This window comes from Pelophylax lessonae (genome assembly GCF_965119305.1).
Source record: "Pelophylax lessonae genome assembly, chromosome: 9".
Classification (NCBI taxonomy): Eukaryota; Metazoa; Chordata; class Amphibia; order Anura; family Ranidae; genus Pelophylax; species Pelophylax lessonae.
In genome coordinates this window covers 112868151-112888466 of record NC_138776.1, presented here as the reverse complement: position 1 = coordinate 112888466, position 20316 = coordinate 112868151, and the positions used below count along the sequence as shown (strand labels likewise).

Sequence of the window (20316 nt, the reverse complement as noted above, 5' to 3'; positions counted from 1 at the left end):
TGCCATTAGGTATCAGGATGAAATCCTTGGATCCATTGTCAGACCCTATGCTGGTGCTGTGATCCTGGGTTACTCCTGGTGCATGAGAATGCCCGGCCTCATGTAGGAAGAGTATGCTGCCATTTCCTGGAGGATGAAGGAATTGATACCATTGAATGGCCCCCACGCTAGCCTGACCTAAATCTAATAGAACACCTCTGTGACATCATGTTTTTGTCCTTCCGACACTGCCAGGTTACACCTCAGTCTGTTCAGGAGCTCAGTGATGCCCTGGTCTAGATCTGGGAGGAAATACCCCAAGAAACCACCCGTCGTCTCATTAGGAACATGCCCCGACATTGTCAGGCATGCATACAAGCGATGAAATAACAGCAAAATTAATTAGCCTGCTGTATCATTTTTTTCATTTTGATTTTTTGGGGTGTCTTTGAATTCAGCCCTCTGTAGGATGAAAATTTCATTTCCATCAAACGATGTGGCATTCTTTCATTCCTAACACATTACCAAGTCCATATCAGTATAGATATCCAGCATGATATTTTTCCCCATTGAGATCTGATGTGTTCCTTTAATTTTTTTTGAGCAGTGCAGATCTATAATCACAGTTTGCACCTAAAATAAATTTTTAAAAATACATAAGACATAATGATGAGGTAGTTGCATCAAGTTTTTCTTTTAAATATTAAAAGATAGCTAATGGATAAATCCACACCACACTAGAGTTTATTGTTGGGTGATTGTTGTGATACATAATTAGCCTTATTCTCTCTTAAATTCGTTTTTTTATTTTTGTGTGTGCTTCATAAATGTTTGTCATGGGGTGCTGCAATGTTAAAGTGTTAAAAAGGTAAAAAGCAGACAGACTAAATAAACTGGAGCTTCTAACTTCAGCTTGTTCAATTAAGCTTTGACAAAAAACCTGGAGCTGATCAGTTTCTATGCAGAGCTGCACCAGATTTTGCACTCTCCAGTTTTAGTAAATCAACCCCAAAATGCTTAAGGCCCCTTTCACACAGGGAGTCCGTTCAGATCCGCCTGTCCTTTTTCAGGTGGATCTGAACAGATGCCCCATGCATCTCTATGGGGCATGGGATGTCAGGGGAGACATGTCCACTGACATCCGATCCGTCAAAAACGGATGGAAACCCTATTTTCCATCCGTCTGGCAGATCGGATCAGATGAGAATGGACAGACCGTTCTCATCCGATTCCCCCATAGAGATGCATGGGGACCTGACAGCTCTGTCTCCGCACACAGTGCGGAGAACAGCTGTCATCCTCCTGCTCAGCGGGGGATCGGTGGATCGATCCCCTGTTGAGATAAACAGAGTTCGTCTGATGGACCAGACTGTGTGAAAGGGGCCTTAAGACAAAAGTCTTGCTGCAAAATCAGTTTTTGCTGGATTATATAATCCTTGTTAAAAAAAAACAAGTAGAGATATTGTATCGGGTAGCTTTAAAAAAAAAAAAGCAAAATTGCTAGATTCACTATTTAACACATTGTTAATCAGTTTATATATTTCATAAATAGACAACAGTCATTACTATTGTGCATAAAGACAAGCTATGTTCTTATAGTCATGTGGGGATTAGACTTGACTGCAGTACTGGAATCGACTATTATTATATTAATATAAAGTGCTTTATTAATATAAAGTAAAAAAATGTCCTCCTGACACTGTATTTCACTATCTTCTACAGATACACTCGCTAAGGAATCTGGATATTTCATATGTCTGATCTCTCATTGTTCCCTGGTTCCTTCTGCCAGTCCTTAGGCCAGTACTGTGCCCCATAATAATGCAGGGGCTGAAGCAAGAAACCACAGAGGGAAGTAGGGGAGGTGGGTGCAGACATCTGACCCTCCCAGAAATGTGTAATTTCTGAATTCTGAAGAATCTGAAGAATCTTCATGAAGCTTATCTAAGCGATGTTGACAGTGGAAGGACTGGGTATCAATGAGGACAGAAGCGCCTGAAAGCCAAAGATTGTGTAGTATACATTATGGCTGGATGATGCAAGAAATCACTCTTGCAGGTAAATCAGTGTCCTGTAAATACTGGTTGCCACGAACAAGGAATTATACGTTTTGACACTCTATTAAAATACCTATAAGAATATTCTGTTACCCACTACATAAATAAATGCATGCAAGGAAAGAGTACTTACTTGTTGCATTCTTGCCTTCTCTTATGACCCACTTCTTTAACATCATAAAGCTTTGTGTGGTCAAAGAATTAGGATTTTCAACACGAATCTGATTAATTTCATCAACTGAAAAATTCAATTCTCTTGCAAGTTCTGAAATGTAAAAATGGGTAAAAAAAAAAAAACCAATCTAATGAACAGATGTTTCAAATGTTCACTAAACTTAGAATGTAGTGCGGGAAACCAGTGATCCGTGGGCATTTCCCGCACCGCATTCAAATCTCACTGACCTTGTGATCTGCAGCAGGTGTCAGTGCAATCTTAGTGACACCCCAAATGCAGTTTAGGTTGTGCAATTACAAAATTAGTGCATGCACGGCTTTGGTGTGATGCGGTTTAATTTGAGCCAATTCAGAATGAATGGGTTTAAATTGCACCTTGAATTACATGATAATTGCACAGGAATGCGATGTGGTTCCTGTGCGATTTTTATGCTGTTTACAGTGTAAACCGAGGCTAAGCTTTTCCACTCATTCTGCCTAAAAAAACCTGATATAGTATGTCCCCTATATACAAACGAGTTATGTTCTGAGAGAGCTTTCACAAGTCCAGTTTGTTAGTAAGTCCAACAAAGTTAGCCTCGGTACCAACTAACACAATCAGCTATAAAGTACTATACTGTTATAGGTTTATAATACAGTGATTTTCACAAAAATAATGATACTGTAAAGTGCACAAAAGCACAACCACTTGTAGATGATGCACCCATGGGACAATGTACACCAGACACATGAACTAACTTATGTGATTGGGCCTGAGAATGCATGTTCGTATCTTTGAATATTCCCAACTTGAAGGTTGGTTTGTAGAGGACTAACTATAGAAACTTTTCAAAGATGTCAGATAAGGATGGCTCACCAAGGGACATTTATCAAGCAAACTAGTGACAAATGTAGATACAAATCAGTCTTCCCATCAATTAGCAGGTAATATGCTACAGTTTATATGTATATTTGGATCCCCTATGCCTATAATCCGAGGCCACCAACTGTGACAGGTTTACCACTGGAGATGTGACAGATTTTCATTCAAAAGCAACACTCAAATAAAGAGTGATCAGGACAGGTTTTATTCTGTCACTGATTAATCATTCCTGTATTATTATTTAACATAATCAATAAATGTAAGCTGTATTACATAATACAGTAGTTGACTTTACCCCCTAAAGGAAATTATATCATTATACTCTTTACTTTTTAGTCACAGTCTTTAAAATATGGATGATATTTAAAATGTTTTGAAACCAATTTGTCTTACCTGTCCAACTAAGTCCTAAATGATCAGCCACTATGGCCATCCTTATGTCAGTACGTTCGCACGGACTCTGCGGACCTGAAATTTACAAAGGTACAATTATAATAATATTTTGTTTAGTCACACGTGTGGCAGAGTTGTGGATCTATTCTACAAAATTAAAAAGTGTGTGTGATTAGTGATTTTCAAAATTAAAATGGACTATTTCATGTTGTACTTTTGTATGACTACAGTTTAAGTAAGTGAGCACAGTTACTGAATGGAAGTAGACATGCTAGTTGAGTGTACAGAAAGTGAGTACAGGTGTTGGATGGTGTTGTCTAATATGTACAGGCTAGAAACATGTTTACAACCATGGGTAGTGTAATTTCTCTAAATGTTTTGGCATGCTTCTCTAGATAACTAGTTTATGTTTTCTAGACACACAGAACGAATAGTGTGGACAACAATCACAGATGACAATGGAAGAATGGAAACTAACAGAGGTCACTCCACAAGCAATCACGACAGGTCATGCACTAAGGTCAACAAGTCGAGAGGTTTACAAACTAGGCTGGATTTCCACGATGTGAGCTATTACAGCTCCAGAAACCTGACTGCCTTTATTCTCACCAGTCCTTCTACTGCTCCTTCTCTCACTGTCGGCCTTTTCAATCTTTGATTTTAAAGATGTTGCGTCTGCTTTCATGTCTTTAGCAGACCTCGATGTTACTGAAGGCTGGGAGACTTGGGTGGCTTCAGATAATGACGTATTTCTCGATGTACTGTCTTCATCATCAGAGAGGTCAGGCTGCATCTTTTTTTCTTCATCAGAAAGGCGGTCCACAAGCTTTAATGTCTCACCACTAATTCCCTTAAAATATTCAATAGAGTGTTTACAAACCTCACTGAACTCATGATTCTTTACTTTGGCTGCTGAAGTGGCAGAAGGCAAAGATCTTACCTTTACTGGTAACTTTGAAGGAGTCGGTTTAGTTGCCTCCTTCTCTATTTGTTTCTGCTTAGGTTTCGGTGCAGCTTTTCTCTGTATTGTTGTATTGACTTTACTTATGTTCTTTACGGGGATCTTAGAAGACCTACCATCTATACTGGATATGTGTTCCTGTCTTGTGTCTTTCTCATTCTTAATAAGTGCTGTTCTTCTACTGAATGAAGTGTTTGCATTGCTGGACTGGTTAGTTACTGGTTTAACTGATATGGCTTTAACTGGCAGTTTGGACCTTGGTTTACTCCCTGTTGGATCTGTCAGTTTCTGTTGACTTTTTTGGGCTCTTTTCTTTTCCCTATCCATGTCTAGACTGACTGTCCCTTGTTCTTTATTACCACTGTCCTTTATTTTGCTAACTTTGTCCACAGACTTGGATTCACAGTCTTTAATTAATACCAAATTAATTGCATTATTGTTTACATTTAAAGCTAATGAATCCAAGTTGTTGTTATTATTATAGTTTTCTGTCTGAAAATCATGTATTTCTATGTGACTAATGATTGTCTCATTGGTTGATATGTTTGTCAAAACAGTCTTATCATTATCTAGTAAATGAGAATCTGGCACAGCCTCTGTTTTATCTGCCACTTCTCCAGTGCCATCTTTCTTCGTGGTCATTGTTGAGGCAGATATGCCCATCTTTATAGGTGTGCGCAATTTAGGATCAACTTTACAATTGGTAGTAGCTGATGATTTGTCCAATGAATTATTACCATTTGTTGCATCAAGACAAATTCCACTTCCCTGGATGATGGTAGAATGTTCAACTGTAGATGTCTCTACTTGTTTTTCTAGGATGGGATCTACCAAGATGTCCCCTGACTGTGGAGGTGTGATGGAAGTAATTTTGTCCCCTTCCCCCTTGTCCCCTGACTTCCCTTCAGAATTATGCTCACCAATCTGGAAAAATTGAAGTCTTTCTTCAACAAAATCCCTCTTGCTCATGTCAATAGCACCACTGCGAGTCATCTCAAACATCTTCCCTTCATGAAATGGGAAGGGATTGGGCTCACTAGTTGGTGTACTTTCATCTGTAGGAGTTCTGGCAGGAGTTGTGTCTGGTGTGGTTGCTTGAGAACGATCTTCTACAGCCAGACTGAAAGGCTTGGGTTCTTCATCTTTGGATTTTGTTTCAAACACATCATCATCTCCTGGTTTACTGGACCAAGGATCAAAGTCAAGGCTCTTTGTAGCTACTGTTTTAAAAGGTGTTGCAAACTCTTCATCCACTTTGTAACTAAAGTATGTGTCTGGAAACACTGGTCTATCTGGATGCCTTCCTTCTAAGGAATATATTTGTGCCCCTTGCATCTTGTCACTTTGATCAGTGTTCTTTTCACCATCAGATATCTTTCTACACGGTTTGTACTCCTCAGTTACTCCCTTTTCTTCTTCTATAACTTCAAGCTTACTTTGGCTAAAGCTGCGATCACTATGTTTCAGAACACTCTCTTTATTCCAAGGCTCCTTTTTTACTTCAACATCCTGCAGTAGCCCAAGTTTTGCCTCACTCTCAGTCAGCCCATCATCTTCATCTTGTAGATCATAACCATCAAGAGAATCAATCTCAGTTGCATCAGTATCGTGTGAGAATTCCGCAGTGGTTGCTATAGAACACTCAGTAATAGACTGGTCATTGCCATTACCATTTTGCTCTAGGTCATTAGATGGGGAACTTAAACCCATATCTGTTTCGTTACACTGTTTTTGAGTACAGGGCTTGCCAGAACCATTTATCTTTGTACATTCTTTTACTTCTTCATCTTTCATTTTAAAGGTATATTTTTTAATTGCAATAGGTTGGAGAACAGATTCATCATCACTAGAATCAGTGGCATCTAATTCAGGGGGGACAGGAGACGGTGGTTGCACTCTAATTACTGGTTCAGCTGAGAGAAATTTGTCCTGATCGTCTTGTAAATTAACTTCAGTAAGTTCCATTTCACTATCTGTTGAATTTTCTAAATTTTTTTTACTTGAATCACTGTTTTCAGAATCTAGAGGTGGCGGAGGAGGAAATTCAATATATGCCACTCTATTGTCCTTTGTTCTTTTGCTGGAGTCCTTGCTAAGAGTAACTGGTTTTACTATGTCAAGATTTTGGGCATCTTGAATGTTTTGTTTTATAGATGGTAGTTTGACTACTTCTTCCTCCTCTGATTCTTCAGATACTTCAGGTATTGGACTTGGTTTTCCTGGTATATATGGCATTAAGGAGTCAGGAGTTTTGGAATTAAATTCATAGCTAACTTCCTCTGAACTAGGTGTCTCTGGAGTTAAAGGACTTTTTCCTGAGCTATCTATAAAGGACACCTGTTCCAGGGTATCATCTTCAGGGCTGCCCTGAGGAGATGGGGGTTGTTTCTGTGGTTTAATAGAAAAAAGTGTACCTCTTGTTTCCTGAACTGTCCTACTTTCCTGGCTAACTACTTTTTTAACACCTCCCTGTTGCACCTCTTTCTCATATTGTTTTCCTACCTGTACAATACTAACATAGACTGGTAGTGTTTTTATCTCCTTTAACACTTCTGCATTCACTGTTGAATTTCTGTCCTCAGATGTCATAGATTCATGCAAGCCAGCTAATCTGTCTTTGCTAGGACTAATCTCTAAAGAATCTGGGGATTTAACAGGGGAGAGCTCAGTATCTTCATTATAAGGTGAAAACCCAAGGTAATCTTGTGCTTTGCCTTGCAGGCAACTACTAGTACGTCTATTGCTTTCATCTGTAATGAAAGCAGAATGAATAATATCAGGCTTAATCTGCTTAATTATTTGTGATATTGGTGGACTAGTGCCTTCCCTATCATTTTTTGATTGGCTGCTAATATTATCAACACTACTTAATTCTGTCTTCTCTTCATTATTTCTAGAGATATGAGAACCTGTCCCTTCTTTCCTGCTCTCAAGTTTTTCTTCATTGGTATATCCTACATCCTTACGAGCAAGTTCAGTGTATAAAAGTTTTTTAGAAGGAGATTTAACATAAGTTTCCTTTATTTCTTTTGTAGTAGATCCATTCCTGGTCGGTGTTTGTTCTTTAACAGTTTGTTGGGCTGGAAGATGAGTTCCATCCAATTCTGAATCTTTGTCCTGTATGATCACATGTTTCAGCTTTTCCTTTTGTGTTTTCTGATTTGCACTGCCAGACATTTCCCATGTTCTGTAAACTTTCCTCTCCGGAGAAACAGTATGGCCAGTTGTAGTGTTTGTTGATTGTGGTAGGTATTGGTCTCTTAGTCCTCCAATCAATTTGTCAGGTTTCTGATCTAAAAATCCAGCACTATTTTTAATCCTTTCTTTGAATTTGGAACATTCTTCATTAATGGCTTCTGTAATAGACTCTTTGAGCAAAGGTAGCTCTCCGTTAATTTCATCAATTGTTTTTTGTTGTTTATCCTTTGTGTGGAACTGGAAAAATGGAAGTCGACTATCCTGTGTTTTCTTCACAGGAATTTTTGATGGAGATTCATGCTTTTTTTCTTCCTGTGAACTGTCCTTGTTTTTGAGATTTATACTTTGCTCAAATTTTAGTTTAATAGAGCTGAGCTTTGACTGTGTTAGTTGGAAGCCAGATTGTGAACCTGATTGTTGACTCTCTGCCTTATGGTCAAAAGCCCTCTTTTCTGGACTGCAAGGCAAACTTGTAGCTTTTCGGTCGTCAACCAAGGTGACGCATTTTCCATCAGTCATAAACTGGGGAGTTTTTGTCCAGTCATCACTGGATGTTCTCATTTCGGTATATTTAATTTTTTCAGGACTACTGTTAGTAGAACTGCGACCTGAGGCTACCTCCTTATTGTTCTTACTGCGGGTTGTCTTCTCTGGTGACTGAAGCTCATCATTCAGTTTTTCAGTTTTGTCCCGGAAAAACTGGGATACTTCAGTCAGTTTTTCTTCTGCCTCTTTGACTGTCCTGTCTACTCTGTCTTCATATAGCAACTTCTCTCTACCCCTATCTAGCCTATCCTCAGTGAATCGCATCCACATTGCATGTTTGGGACTTTTGGGATCTCCAGCATAATGCAACACTGTCACTTTATCACGAGAGTCATCAGTGGACATTTTACCTATACCATTTTCAGTTACATCTTTGTATATTTTTGAAAGAATTTCCTTTTTAGGGGTTGGGATCACTCTCTCTCGCTCTCTGCAGTGCTTTTCAGTGCGATGGAAGTCCGACCCAAGTAGTAGAGCATGGTCTGATTCCTCTGCATCATCTAATTTTTCAGAAAGGAGCATTTTTTCAGCAAAGCGGTATGACTCCCCTCTTAGTTCTGATAATTCATCATCATGATATTCTACTGAATGCTGACTTAATAATTTTAATGTTTTGTATGAGTCATCAGAGATAAGCTGAGCTGAACTTGGGCGGCTGTCTTCTTCTTGAGATACTGGGGTATTTACTCTTGAAGACTCTAAATAAGATGGTAAGGACTCTTCTACGGTTAGCTCCTCTTCTTCAGCCTGCCCTTGTTCATCTGAGTATGGAAATATTTTACTTCTTTCTGTTACCATATCTCTGCTGTTTAGGTCTCCCTGACTTAAGTCCCTTTGATAAACATACATCTCCTTTTCTGGATGTTTTTTTGTTTCTCTAATAATGACTTCTGTAGGTTCAGCCTGGTTACCTTTTTCAATATGGACCTCAATTATGCGCTCCAGTTTTGGTTTCATTTTGGTGTCCCTTTCAGCAAGTTGGTGTGGGCTTTCTGTACACTTCTGAACATCCGAAGCTACTGAAGTTTTGTGTTCAAACAGACCTGCCAGCTCTTTAGATGGATCTCGGCCCGACTGGAAAGCTTTCATTATATCATGAACAGACATAGTTTCCTCTATCCTTTCTGCTTTTTCAGAGGAAGGGGGTTGATGATAAACCATTCTTGTAGTAGTTGTGATATGAGTTTCTTCTTTTACTCTTACTCCTTTTCCTAAAACCCCTGTGTGGTCCTCCTCATCAATTCCAGATTTAAGCTGAAATCCCTTACTTTTGACTTTTATGGATCCAGGTGAACTTTGTTCTAGCTCCATAAAAGATTTATCTGATTTTATTTGTGGAAGTTCCCCCTTTTCAGGTTCTATAACCTCCCCACTTGAAGGCTCATAGCTTCTTATAACATGCACAACTTCAGTTCTTGTTTCAGTAATCACTGGTGGGATGGGTACATCCTGAAAAAGTGGCTTAGGACCAGTGCTTTCAGCACTCTGAGGGGCAGATGGCGTTTTTTCACTTCTTGTTTCAAATCCACTATCAGACAAAGGACTTTTGTCCTGCTCGTGTTGTGAAAAATCATCTGGTGACTCTAAAATCATGTCTGTTCCAAAGACAGAGTCTGCAATTTTACACAACTCTTTTTCTGAAGCCGAAGATCTCATTGATGATGGGGGCATTTTAAGTTTATGGTCCTGTAGTGCTATACCTGGTTTCAGAACTCTTTTTTGCTTCTCCTCTCCTTCTTTTTTGCCATCATCATATTTGTATTTCAAGTTTGAAAATGTGTTACCACCAATGTCATTTGTCAAGTAATCAATGACCTTTGTTAAATTATAGTCTTTTTCAGATAAAGTTCTAGATTTTAACTCCACTTTGTCTGTTGAGTAAAATGGTGGGATGGTGCTTGCACACTCTCTAGCTTCTTCAAGTTCCTCCCTACTGAATTCTACCCAGTCATCTTCTGGTGATTGCCCCTGACCACAAACAGATGTCATTTTTTCCAAAAACACATCTTTTTTCAAAATTTCACTGACTTTGACCAGGTCCTCTTTTACTTTCTCTACTATTTTAAATGGCTCTTCATCTTCAATTCTAACTTCCTTGGTTATTTCTGAGTGATATGGTTTATCTTCAGATGTATCAGTCTGCAAAATTGCTGTCATTCTTATTAGGTCTTCTTTCATATCAGCAACGTCTTTTAAGAGCTCTTGACTTGAAGACAATGGAGAGGTAGCAGATAACTTGAGGGCAGCAGGAGACAAAAATAAGGATGTTTTAAGAGGTGAAGAAATTCGGCTAAACTGACTGGCTGTATCTGCTGATGCGTTTTTTGATGGTGATAACAGAGCAGCAGTGGATTTAGTCAATGATGCAGACTCTGTCAATTTTTTTAAGGTTGGTTCTGACAAAACATTTACTACAGAATATACTGGTACAGTAAAGGTTGACGATGTAACAGATGAGGTAGTAGAGGACAAAGCAGACCTAAATGATGTGTACACTGCACCAGCAGGGGGAGTTCTTATGGTTTGAAAAGCTGAAGCTGTTGATGCGAAAGACTTAAGAGGTGAATATGACATTTGCGAAGTAGTGGGAATGGAGTAGCTTTTTTCCGCTGTCTCATATGTTGTACTAACTGAAGCAGTTGCTGATTTTGTAACTGCTGATATTTTGTCTTGCAAATTTACAGTTGAGCCATTGATGTAATTTGAACAAAGTGGGTACTTTAGAGGTGAGGCAGACCCATTCATTAATCCAACCTCACTTGGACCATTCCCAATCTTTAGTGGTGAAGAAAGAGTAGATGCAATATTCACTTTAGAAGCAGCGGAGTGGGCAGGAGAAACCACAGATTTTAGAGCTGAAGATGAAAGTGACCCTGCAGAAGTAATGATTGATTTAAAAGGCAAACTTGAAGAATACATATTGATGTTAGATTTAGGGGAGGCGGGAGGTGTCATTGTGATGGATGATCTTTCTAAAAGAGACCCAGCAGTGGTCACTGGAGAAGTTCTGGAAGTGAAAACTGAGGTGGAAGACAATCCCTTGAAAGCAGGAGCTTCTGCTATTGTAGAAGCCCTAATTGGTGACCCTGTAGAGCCTTGAATTGTATACGGAGGCTGAGACACAACAGTTTTTATCGGAGAAGCAATTGTCCGAAATGATCTTATTGGTGATGCTACATCACTAACAGATTTAACAGAAGATGTAGTAGAAGCTCCTAGCGTAGATTTTATTGGAGAAGCAGAGGAGACAGACCAAATTGATTTTAAAGGGGATGCTGATGGTGTATTAGAGGAGGAGCTTGACAGGGAGGTAAAGCCTGATTTGGTCTGCCCAGGGACTGTAATTGGAGCAGTTGTCCATGACTGATAGGGTCTTGTTGGAAAGCCTGGCTTGTAAGCATAAGTGGCAGGGACAGGTCTTGTTGTTCCTGTGCTCCGTTCAACTGGTTCTTTCATGAGTAAATCAAAATTAAAAGCAAAATTAACAAAAAAATGATTGGAAAAACAGAGAGACCAGAGAAAAAAATTGGTCAGTAACGATTATATAATTTCAAAAAGCAAGTACAACTGTTTATATGAGTCAAAATGATGGTTATGGTGAAACTGAATGGGCTCAAATAAAAAATGGCTGGGACTGCATGGATGTAAAATGAGCAAAGGATATAAGCAACAAAGGAAAAGACGTGAAGCAGCAAAAACAATGTAAGACAGAAAAGACAACACATAAAAATGGACTACAAACACACACTGCTACTCAAGCTTCCTATTGACTTTCTGATGTGCCGTTTATTATTAAAGTAAGTTGTATTCCCCTGCAAAATACAGTATAATTGTGTAGAGTTAGTGTTTGGAATTAGTATTGTCTTTTGTGCTTTCTCTGGTTGTACAATATGGGTACACACACACTACTGAAAACAATATCAACTACAAACAGTGTTAACTTTGTTTTTTTTTGTCAGAATCTTTCATGCACACTCCAGATTCATGTATATGACAGGCAAGTACGGTGCAAAATGTGGGGAGACCTTCAAATATATCTCTCTCTCTCATGCAAAATTTAGAAATAAGTTGCACAATCACAAAGCCAATAAGATCCATTGTTTTCAGAACAACTCTGTTAACATTGTAGTTTTTCTTGCATTTTTCATGCATTTCTTCATCTTACATTTCTGATAAAACCAAATTAAACATAACATGAAATGGATTGGAAGCCTCTGTGTTTTGATGACAGATGAGATGTGTGATCATTGAGAAAATGGTCAAGCAAGGTTAACTTAAAAAAAGTTGTGGATTTAAGCGTGCACGGAATGTTATGTTGGAACAAGCGATGGGTTATGAGATTGTATCTTTAAAATGCACATTATACAAATATTTTCCAAAGCCAGTCACTCAACAGCCATTATACGGCTTCATGCAAAGAGCCTCCCCTTCAACTGGACCTCAGCATAATTCACAACTGATGGCCCTAAAATAAGACTGGTCTTGGAAAACCATTGCTTACTAATTCATATTTTTTAAAAGAAGAGTTTACCTTTAGCACAACATCATGACATCAGTTTTGTGCATCAGTTTAATTTTTTTGACAGAATGCCATAAAATCAACTAGAGCGGGAAGACATTAATGAGCTTTTATTTACTTATTTAATTTTTTGCTAATCTCAACTCAAACTTTCCCTCTGTCAAAAAATGTCCAGTTGGAAACTATAGAAATTGTTAAGCTAAAACACATTTCTATTACTAGTCAGCAAATGTTTCATGTAAATCATGTGTACAGAGCTAGTGTGTAAGTGGAAGTTAGAGAAGAATTCCTGGAATGGATATTTCTGCATTGTTACATTGGGCCCCCTTGGACCAATTATTAAGCTAAAAATCCCCACTTTCCACCTTATCCAATCAGAGAATGCCTTGCATTAATTGAGAAAATGCAAAGCATTCTCTAAATGGTGCCAATCCCAAGACTTGGAAGCTAGTGAAGGTCACTGTAGTAGCAGGACCTACCACAGTGTTTCCCAGCTTCAAGGGGGATTTCACAGGTATGATATATACATAGTTAAATAGTGCCAGGCTGGATCACTATAACTATATATATATATATATATATATATATATATATATATATATATACCTGGAATTTTAATTTAAATACAAAAAGGGCTAGATATGTGTGCTGGGGCTAATTTGAGTGGAAAACATAGAGTTTCCTCATAAGGTCATCTTCCAGCTGTACATACAGGTGCACTCAAATAATTTGAATATCGTCAAAAAGTTAATTTATTTTAGTAATTCAAATCAAAAAGTGAAACCCATATATTATATAGATTCATTACACACAGAGTGATACATTTCAAGCATTTCTTTCTTTTAATTTTGCTGATTACGGCTTACAGCTAGAAAATTATAAATTACCCAAAAAAAAAAAAAAAAAAAAGATTTTTAAAACAGGAATGTTGGCTTACTGAAAAGTATGTCTATATACAGTATAGCACGCACTCAATACTTGATGCAGTAGTTGGATCAAAGCTGCACTCCAAAGTCACACTCTAGCCTAGTGGCTACATTTCCACTAGTGCGACTCTTAAGTTGTACGATTTAGAGTGCAACTTTGAGTGCACCTTTGATCCAACTTTACACTCTCTGGATCAAAGTCGCATCAAAGTAGTTCAGGCACCTTTTCAAAGTCTCTGGTTTTTAAAGTGGCATAGATGGGAATGGGTGCCATTGAAATCAATGGGCTGTGACTTGTCATGCGACTTAATGTGTCCAAAGTTGCATGACAAGTCGCACTAGTGGAAACGGAGCCTAAAACTCATTACTCACATGTAATGAGCAAAATAAATCGATCTGTATTCTTCTAAACTTTCACTAATGTTCCTTTGTACCCTATTTTTTATATTTATTGTGCCAGTCATGTGACCCCCCTCTCCCTCTGTCTCCCCCCTATCCCCCCTCTCCTTCTCCCTCTCAGGAGAAGCTGCTAGCCTAAACGAGGCTATGAAGTCAAGAGAAGGTCATGTGAAAGATAGGAGGGATGGGCGTGGGGCTGGGCAGGTTTAGGCATGCCTGCCTAAGAAAGACCGACAACCTTTTCAGGAAGTGAAAGAAAACTTAGCAAATTCAGATAATAGGAAAAAGCGTTGTGAAGAACAGGAAGAAGCTGATCGTCTAGTTTAGATAAGACTTTCTAAACTACACAAGTAGTTAGCCAGAAAATGCATATTATCAAAGATAAAGATATTTAACATACTATTAATATGAAAAATTTCATTTTTGGCTGGAGTTTCCCTTTAAGGGTATGTAGGAGAATGTGACTCCCCCCTACATGACAGTACTGGACCAATCAACACGGTCACACAGGGAATTTGTATAGCCCTATATAAGCTTGATCTGTGGTAATTTGTAGCTTGGGCAAGTCATTTATTTGGTCCTGGTAGTGCATTGCCCTGCATGGCAAAAAATCAGGTTTATTTTGAAGTAGTATCTGATCCTCATCTTCATAAATGATATGTAGCACCCTCCTAGACAGGTGCTAGGTAAAGCATTTCTGCTTATCAGGGGAGCCTGATCTTTTAATTAGGCCTGCTCTCTGTGCATCCCTTTGGTCTAAGGCAGTGTCCCCATTGCATCCAATAGGGAGGCCTGTTGGACAGTGGAGGAAACCTGGCCAATGATGCACATGCTTTTGGGGGAGTCCCAGTGGGAGAGCACCACCGCAGTGCATCCTGGGATTGACCTTAAAAGCCGAGAGCACATGAGGCAGGGTATCTTTGCCGGGAAGCAGAGTCCCAGGAGGAGGATGACGGCTGTCTCTCCTTCTGTATGCTGAGGAAAGTGGTCACACTAGCCGGCCTGGTGAGCCCGGTGTGGAGCTGAGCCATAAAGGTCCTGGAGAAACTGACAGTGGAGCTGACGGCAGAGCTACCTAGGAAAAACAGTGTCCATGAGTACCAGGGGGCTTGCCAAGGGGTCTGCCCAGGAAGGGGACCACTCCAGTGAGGTCAGTGGACATAAGGTCAGCGCACACAGTCAGTGAGAAAGGGGGTGCCAAGTAGAATCTTGAAGAGTAGTCTACCAAGTAGTTTGCCTTTCCCCTTTTTCACTTTAGTGGCAGGGTGAAGCAGGGGCCTTGCCGCATTCAACATAGATAAAAGTCCTCAAGATTGTGCATAGTTTGCAAAGTTGGAGTATCCCACTCATCCCTTCTCTCATCCCATCATAAAATAAAAACAACAAAAACCAAATCCCCTGTACTGTTTACTGACTGAGCCAAGAATCTAAAGTACTAGGAATTTACAAGTCGTTGCTATGGGTAACCCAGAGGAATCCGCTTTAAGCAGCTCCCATGGGAGTAGTGCTACAGATATTACATGGAACTACAAGCAAACGCTGTGGAAACATGAATTATTCCTTTTTTATTGTGAAAAGGAGATTTTCTAAACCTAATAGCCTAGTGCAGCAGCTTTAACATTAACCAAATACCCTTGCTCATACCTGGCATATCAGCTATGTTATTTGGCAATAAGTAAAATAGTTATGAAAGAATCCCACATCCTTGCATTACTTGAATTATTTTTATGGAATGCCTAGATCGTGTCCTAATACCATGTATAATATATAGAAATTATACTATTCTCTGTTACAATTTAAGTGACACTGAATGGCTTGTATTTCACATTTCTTTCTTTTCTTGCCATCTTCCATACTCACTTTTTATTTGTTGTCATAAGTGTGGAACTACAATGCCAAACTACAACATTTCCTGGCACTAGTCAATATTTATTCATATATTAATATTTACATCATTCAAATGGACAGGAACCCAAAAATAACCTAATCAACTAATCACATTCGGGCTCTCAAAATTTCTGGAATTTTATATTACTGCGATATTTTGTTACTCATCTTTTCAAGCATCTGAAAAATATGATCTGATGTCAACAAGTAAACTCTTCTTTTAGAGTAATTAGTATTGTTAGAAGGGTATTAAACTCACTCATTCCAGGCTCAGTCAAATAGCTGTATCGCTTACGCAAAGCTAAAGACACAAAGTTCTGACGACGGTCCACTTTCTCCATCTGGGGAGCAAATAAAAAATAAATATAAAATTATAATGTAGGTCTACTAATTATTCAGCCATTGCTATAAACACTAATACCAAATAATGCCGATTTATTAAATTACACATACATTAAAACAAAATAAACAAATTACACAGATCACAAAGAACAAACAACACAACACAATACAATACATGGCTTTCTCTACTGTGATATTGTTTATGCATTAAAAATGTTGGAATTAAAAAAAATAATAATTACTTGGTTATGCTAACAACAAAGTTTTTGTGATATGCAAGCTGTTGCTAGAATCATGCAAACTAAAATTTTATTTATTTTCTTTATTAAAAGTGTCCACACAGAAAGTGATACTTCAGATTTTAGTACATACTAGGGTGATAAAAAAAAAAAAAAAAGATTTCTTATATCTTACATCGGGACCCATTGCAAGGGGATCCCACTCTCCATGTTTTATATTTCTGATATTTTATAGTATGGAGAATGAAACGAATGGCATAGGAACGACCCAAGGTGAACAAGAAAACTAGAATCTATAAGGTATGTGAGAATTGAGCAACAAACCATAGTTTCTGACACACTATTTCCACCCAACTTGGAGTCCTAGGAAGGGCTAATCACTGGAGTTTCCAGTATAAGTGGGTGATTTTTATCCACATGTAACTGAAATCTCATTTTCTAGTTGCCTCACCATTAAATAATAAACGTCTTCAGTGTGAGTTACACTTTGGATGTTTAAGAGTCATTTTACTGCACTACTATGAAGAATTTTAAAATAACTGTACATATTTGACATTACAAGGTAATATATATATTTTTTTACTTTGACCTTTGCCATAAGATTATTAACTGTCTATTATTAAAAAGAAAATTAAGAAAAAATATTTCCCAGTTCTGGAAAAGGGACACATGCTAAATAACATAGGGCAGGTGCTTAATAACATGTTCACTTGGGAAGCAGGTGTAAGCCAATAATGCCAAGTGTGCCAAAGGCTAGTCTTCAAAATAAAATAAAAAGACTGGTATAATACAAATTTGGATTTGTTTCTAACGAAAAAGAATCACATTTATGCCAGAGGGGAGAAGGAAGTTGAGGAAAGGAAAATAGATAATAGAAAAGGGAAGAAATTTATGTAAAGTAGGTGAAAAAATAGGAGAAACAAAAAGTGCGTGGAGATCAAAGAACATGAGAGGGTAGGAAAGTATTGGGGGGGGGGGGGGAGATAAAAGAAAATAAGAACAAGTGAAAGAAATGATGAGAGAGGAGTTAAAAGTAAATGAAAGGAGAGAAGTAATGTGAGAGGAAAGGAAAGGACAGCAAAAAAAAAAAAAAGGAAACAGGAATACAGAAAACAAGAGAAAATAAGAGAGAATTTAATAAGTAAACAAAAAGAAAGGAAACAACTGGAGAGGAGAAGAACACAAGCAAAAGGAGAGAAGAGTAAGGCAGGCCATATATTGAGCAAATTTCTTTCCTGCAACCACAGGTTTCAAAAAAGAAATTAGCTCGAATTCCCCATCAACACAGACAGTGTTGATGCGGGAATTCCCCCTGCCGGGCCATTCTACTGTCCTGATTTCTACCTGCGGGAGGGGCGGGGGAAGACGTCTCCGCCAGGAGAAGACAGTTGTTATAGTGGCCACTAACGATAATCATAGGTAAAACCCAGCATGCTGATTATACCCAAGTTGATCAATCAATCAACTTGGTACATTTGGCTTGCCTATACACAGTTCAAATCTCAGCCAGATCTGAACCATGTATGGCCTGTATTCATGAAAGAGAGAAAAAGGATAATTGATGGGATGAAAAGACACAAGAGAAGAGAAGATCAACAAGGGGAGTAGAAGAGAAAGAGGGACAAAGAAGAAGGGGAAGGGAAATGAAAGGAAAGGAAAGGTGAGCATATAAGCAAGTGAGCTTAGAAAACAGGGGGGGGGGGGCAAGAGGAGGACAGGAAAAGGACAGAAAAAATAAACAGGATAAGGAAGATGAGAGGAATAGAAAGCAAGAGCAGAGAAAATTAAAGGAGTGAAAATGAGAGGAGAGGGGAAGAAAAGAAACAAGGCAAGAGGATAGGAATGCAAAGAGTAGAGATTTAGAAAAAAAAAGGGAGGCGAAAACAAAAACATAGTCAAGACAAAGGAAACAAGAGAAAAGAAAAGGAAAGGAATCATGGAGAGGAAATCAGAGAAAGGACAAATGGAAAGGAAATAAGATGAGAGGCAAGTAAAGGAAACAAAGAAAGCAGTGGAAACTATAGAAGAAAAGAGGAATGGAAATCTCAAGTAAGAAAAGGAATGGGAATGAGAAGAGAGGAGAGGAGTGGAAACAAGAAGAGAGGAGAATAATTTAAACAAAAAGAGAAGAGAATAATGTAAAAACACAAAGAGTAAATGAATATAAATAAGAAGAAAAGAAAGTAATGTAAGAGACAATCGAGATAAATGTAAACAAAAAAAGAGAGGAGGGTAATATAAAGACACAAAGAGAAAAGAAATGTAAAGGAGAAGAAAATAAAGTAATGTAAGGGAAACGTGAGGAGAGTAATGTAAACAAGTAGACAGACATGTAAATGAGAAGAGAAGAGAGTGATGCAAATGTGAAGAGAGGAGAGGAATGTAAACAAGTAGACAGACATGTAAATGAGAAGAGAGGAGAGTGATGCAAATGTGAAGAGAGGAGAGGAATGTAAACAAGTAGACAGACATGTAAATGAGAAGAGAGAAGAGTGATGCAAATGTGAAGAGAGGAGAGAAATGTAAACAAGTAGACAGACATGTAAATGAGAAGAGAGGAGAGTGATGCAAATATGAACAGAGGAGAGGAATGTAAACAAGTAAACAGACATGTAAATGAGAAGAGAGGAGAGTGATGCAAATGTGAAGAGAGGAGAGGAATGTAAACAAGTAGACAGACGTGTAAATGAGAAGAGAGGAGAGTGATGCAAATATGAACAGAGGAGAGGAATGTAAACAAGTAGACAGACATGTAAATGAGAAGAGAGGAGAAGAATGTAAATGTCAAGAGAGGAGAGGAATGTAAACAAGTAGACAGACATGTAAATGAGAAGAGAGGAGAGTGATGCAAATGTGAAGAGAGGAGAGAAATGTAAACAAGTAGACAGACATGTAAATGAGAAGAGAGGAGAATGATGCAAATGTGAAGAGAGGAGAAGAATGTAAACAAGGAGAGGAATGTAAAGTAGAAAAGAGGAGAGGAATGTAAAGTAGAAGAGAAGAGAGTAATGTGAACAAGAAGAGAGAAGGGAAATGGATATGAGACCAGATAAAGTGAAGAGAGGAGAGGAATGTAAATGAGAAGAAAGGAGAACTATAAATGAAAACAAAGTGAGAAGAATGGAAATTAGAAGAGAGGAGAGAAATGGAAATGAGAAGACAGAAAAATAATGAAAAAGATAAGAGAGCAGAGAAAAGAATATGAGCAGAGAGGAGAGGAATGGAAAGTACAGGAAGGCAGAGGAAGGGAAAAGTAAAACTTAGAAAGAAAATGAGAAAAAAGAATAGCAGGGTAGAGGAGGGGACTAGTTAGGAAAGAATAGATGGAGAGATGCAAACGCAGGAATGAAAACAACATGTATTGTAACGGAATAGCTTCTTAACAGGATAAATTACCTAGAAAGGGGCCATCAACCTTCTATGTCTAGACACATATAGAATACACAGTCTGCATAGTTCAGCTTTGATTTACTTCATGTGCTCTAAGCACACTGGAATCATAGATCTTGATGGCATTCATATATATCAGGGGTCTTCAAACTATGGCCCTCCAGTTGTTTAGGAACTACAATTCCCATCATGCCGTGTCATGTCTGTTAATCTCAGAGTTTTACAATGCCTCATGGGATGTGTAGTTTTGCAACAGCTGGAGGGCTGTTGTTTGAGGATCCCTGATATATATATGAAGCCTGTGCATTTTATATGAGTCATTACTGACATGGCTGACACTATAACCATATCTACGGTTGATTAAAATAGAACAAAGTGCATGATTTTTACCTCATCATCTTGGTCTGACTCTGTTTCCTTTTGGATCCAATATGCATTGCAGAG

At 38.4% G+C, this 20316-nt stretch overlaps 1 protein-coding gene across 41 annotated transcripts in view; it reads right to left on the bottom strand.

Moving 5' to 3' along the window:
- ANK3 (ankyrin 3) overlaps window positions 1–20316 on the bottom strand; it is a 920123-nt gene that overhangs the window by 30863 nt on the left and 868944 nt on the right. For 32 of the 41 annotated variants that reach the window (XM_082268127.1, XM_082268164.1, XM_082268128.1 and 29 more), the window contains 5 exons: window positions 20263–20289; window positions 16161–16242; window positions 4075–11619; window positions 3466–3540; window positions 2170–2301 (listed from right to left, as the gene is read on the bottom strand). In XM_082268127.1, the coding sequence (XP_082124253.1) occupies window positions 2170–2301; window positions 3466–3540; window positions 4075–11619; window positions 16161–16242; window positions 20263–20289 (7861 nt within the window). The remainder of the gene's footprint in view (window positions 1–2169; window positions 2302–3465; window positions 3541–4074; window positions 11620–16160; window positions 16243–20262; window positions 20290–20316) is intronic. The other 9 variants (XM_082268156.1, XM_082268155.1, XM_082268154.1 and 6 more) reach the window with 6 other exon arrangements.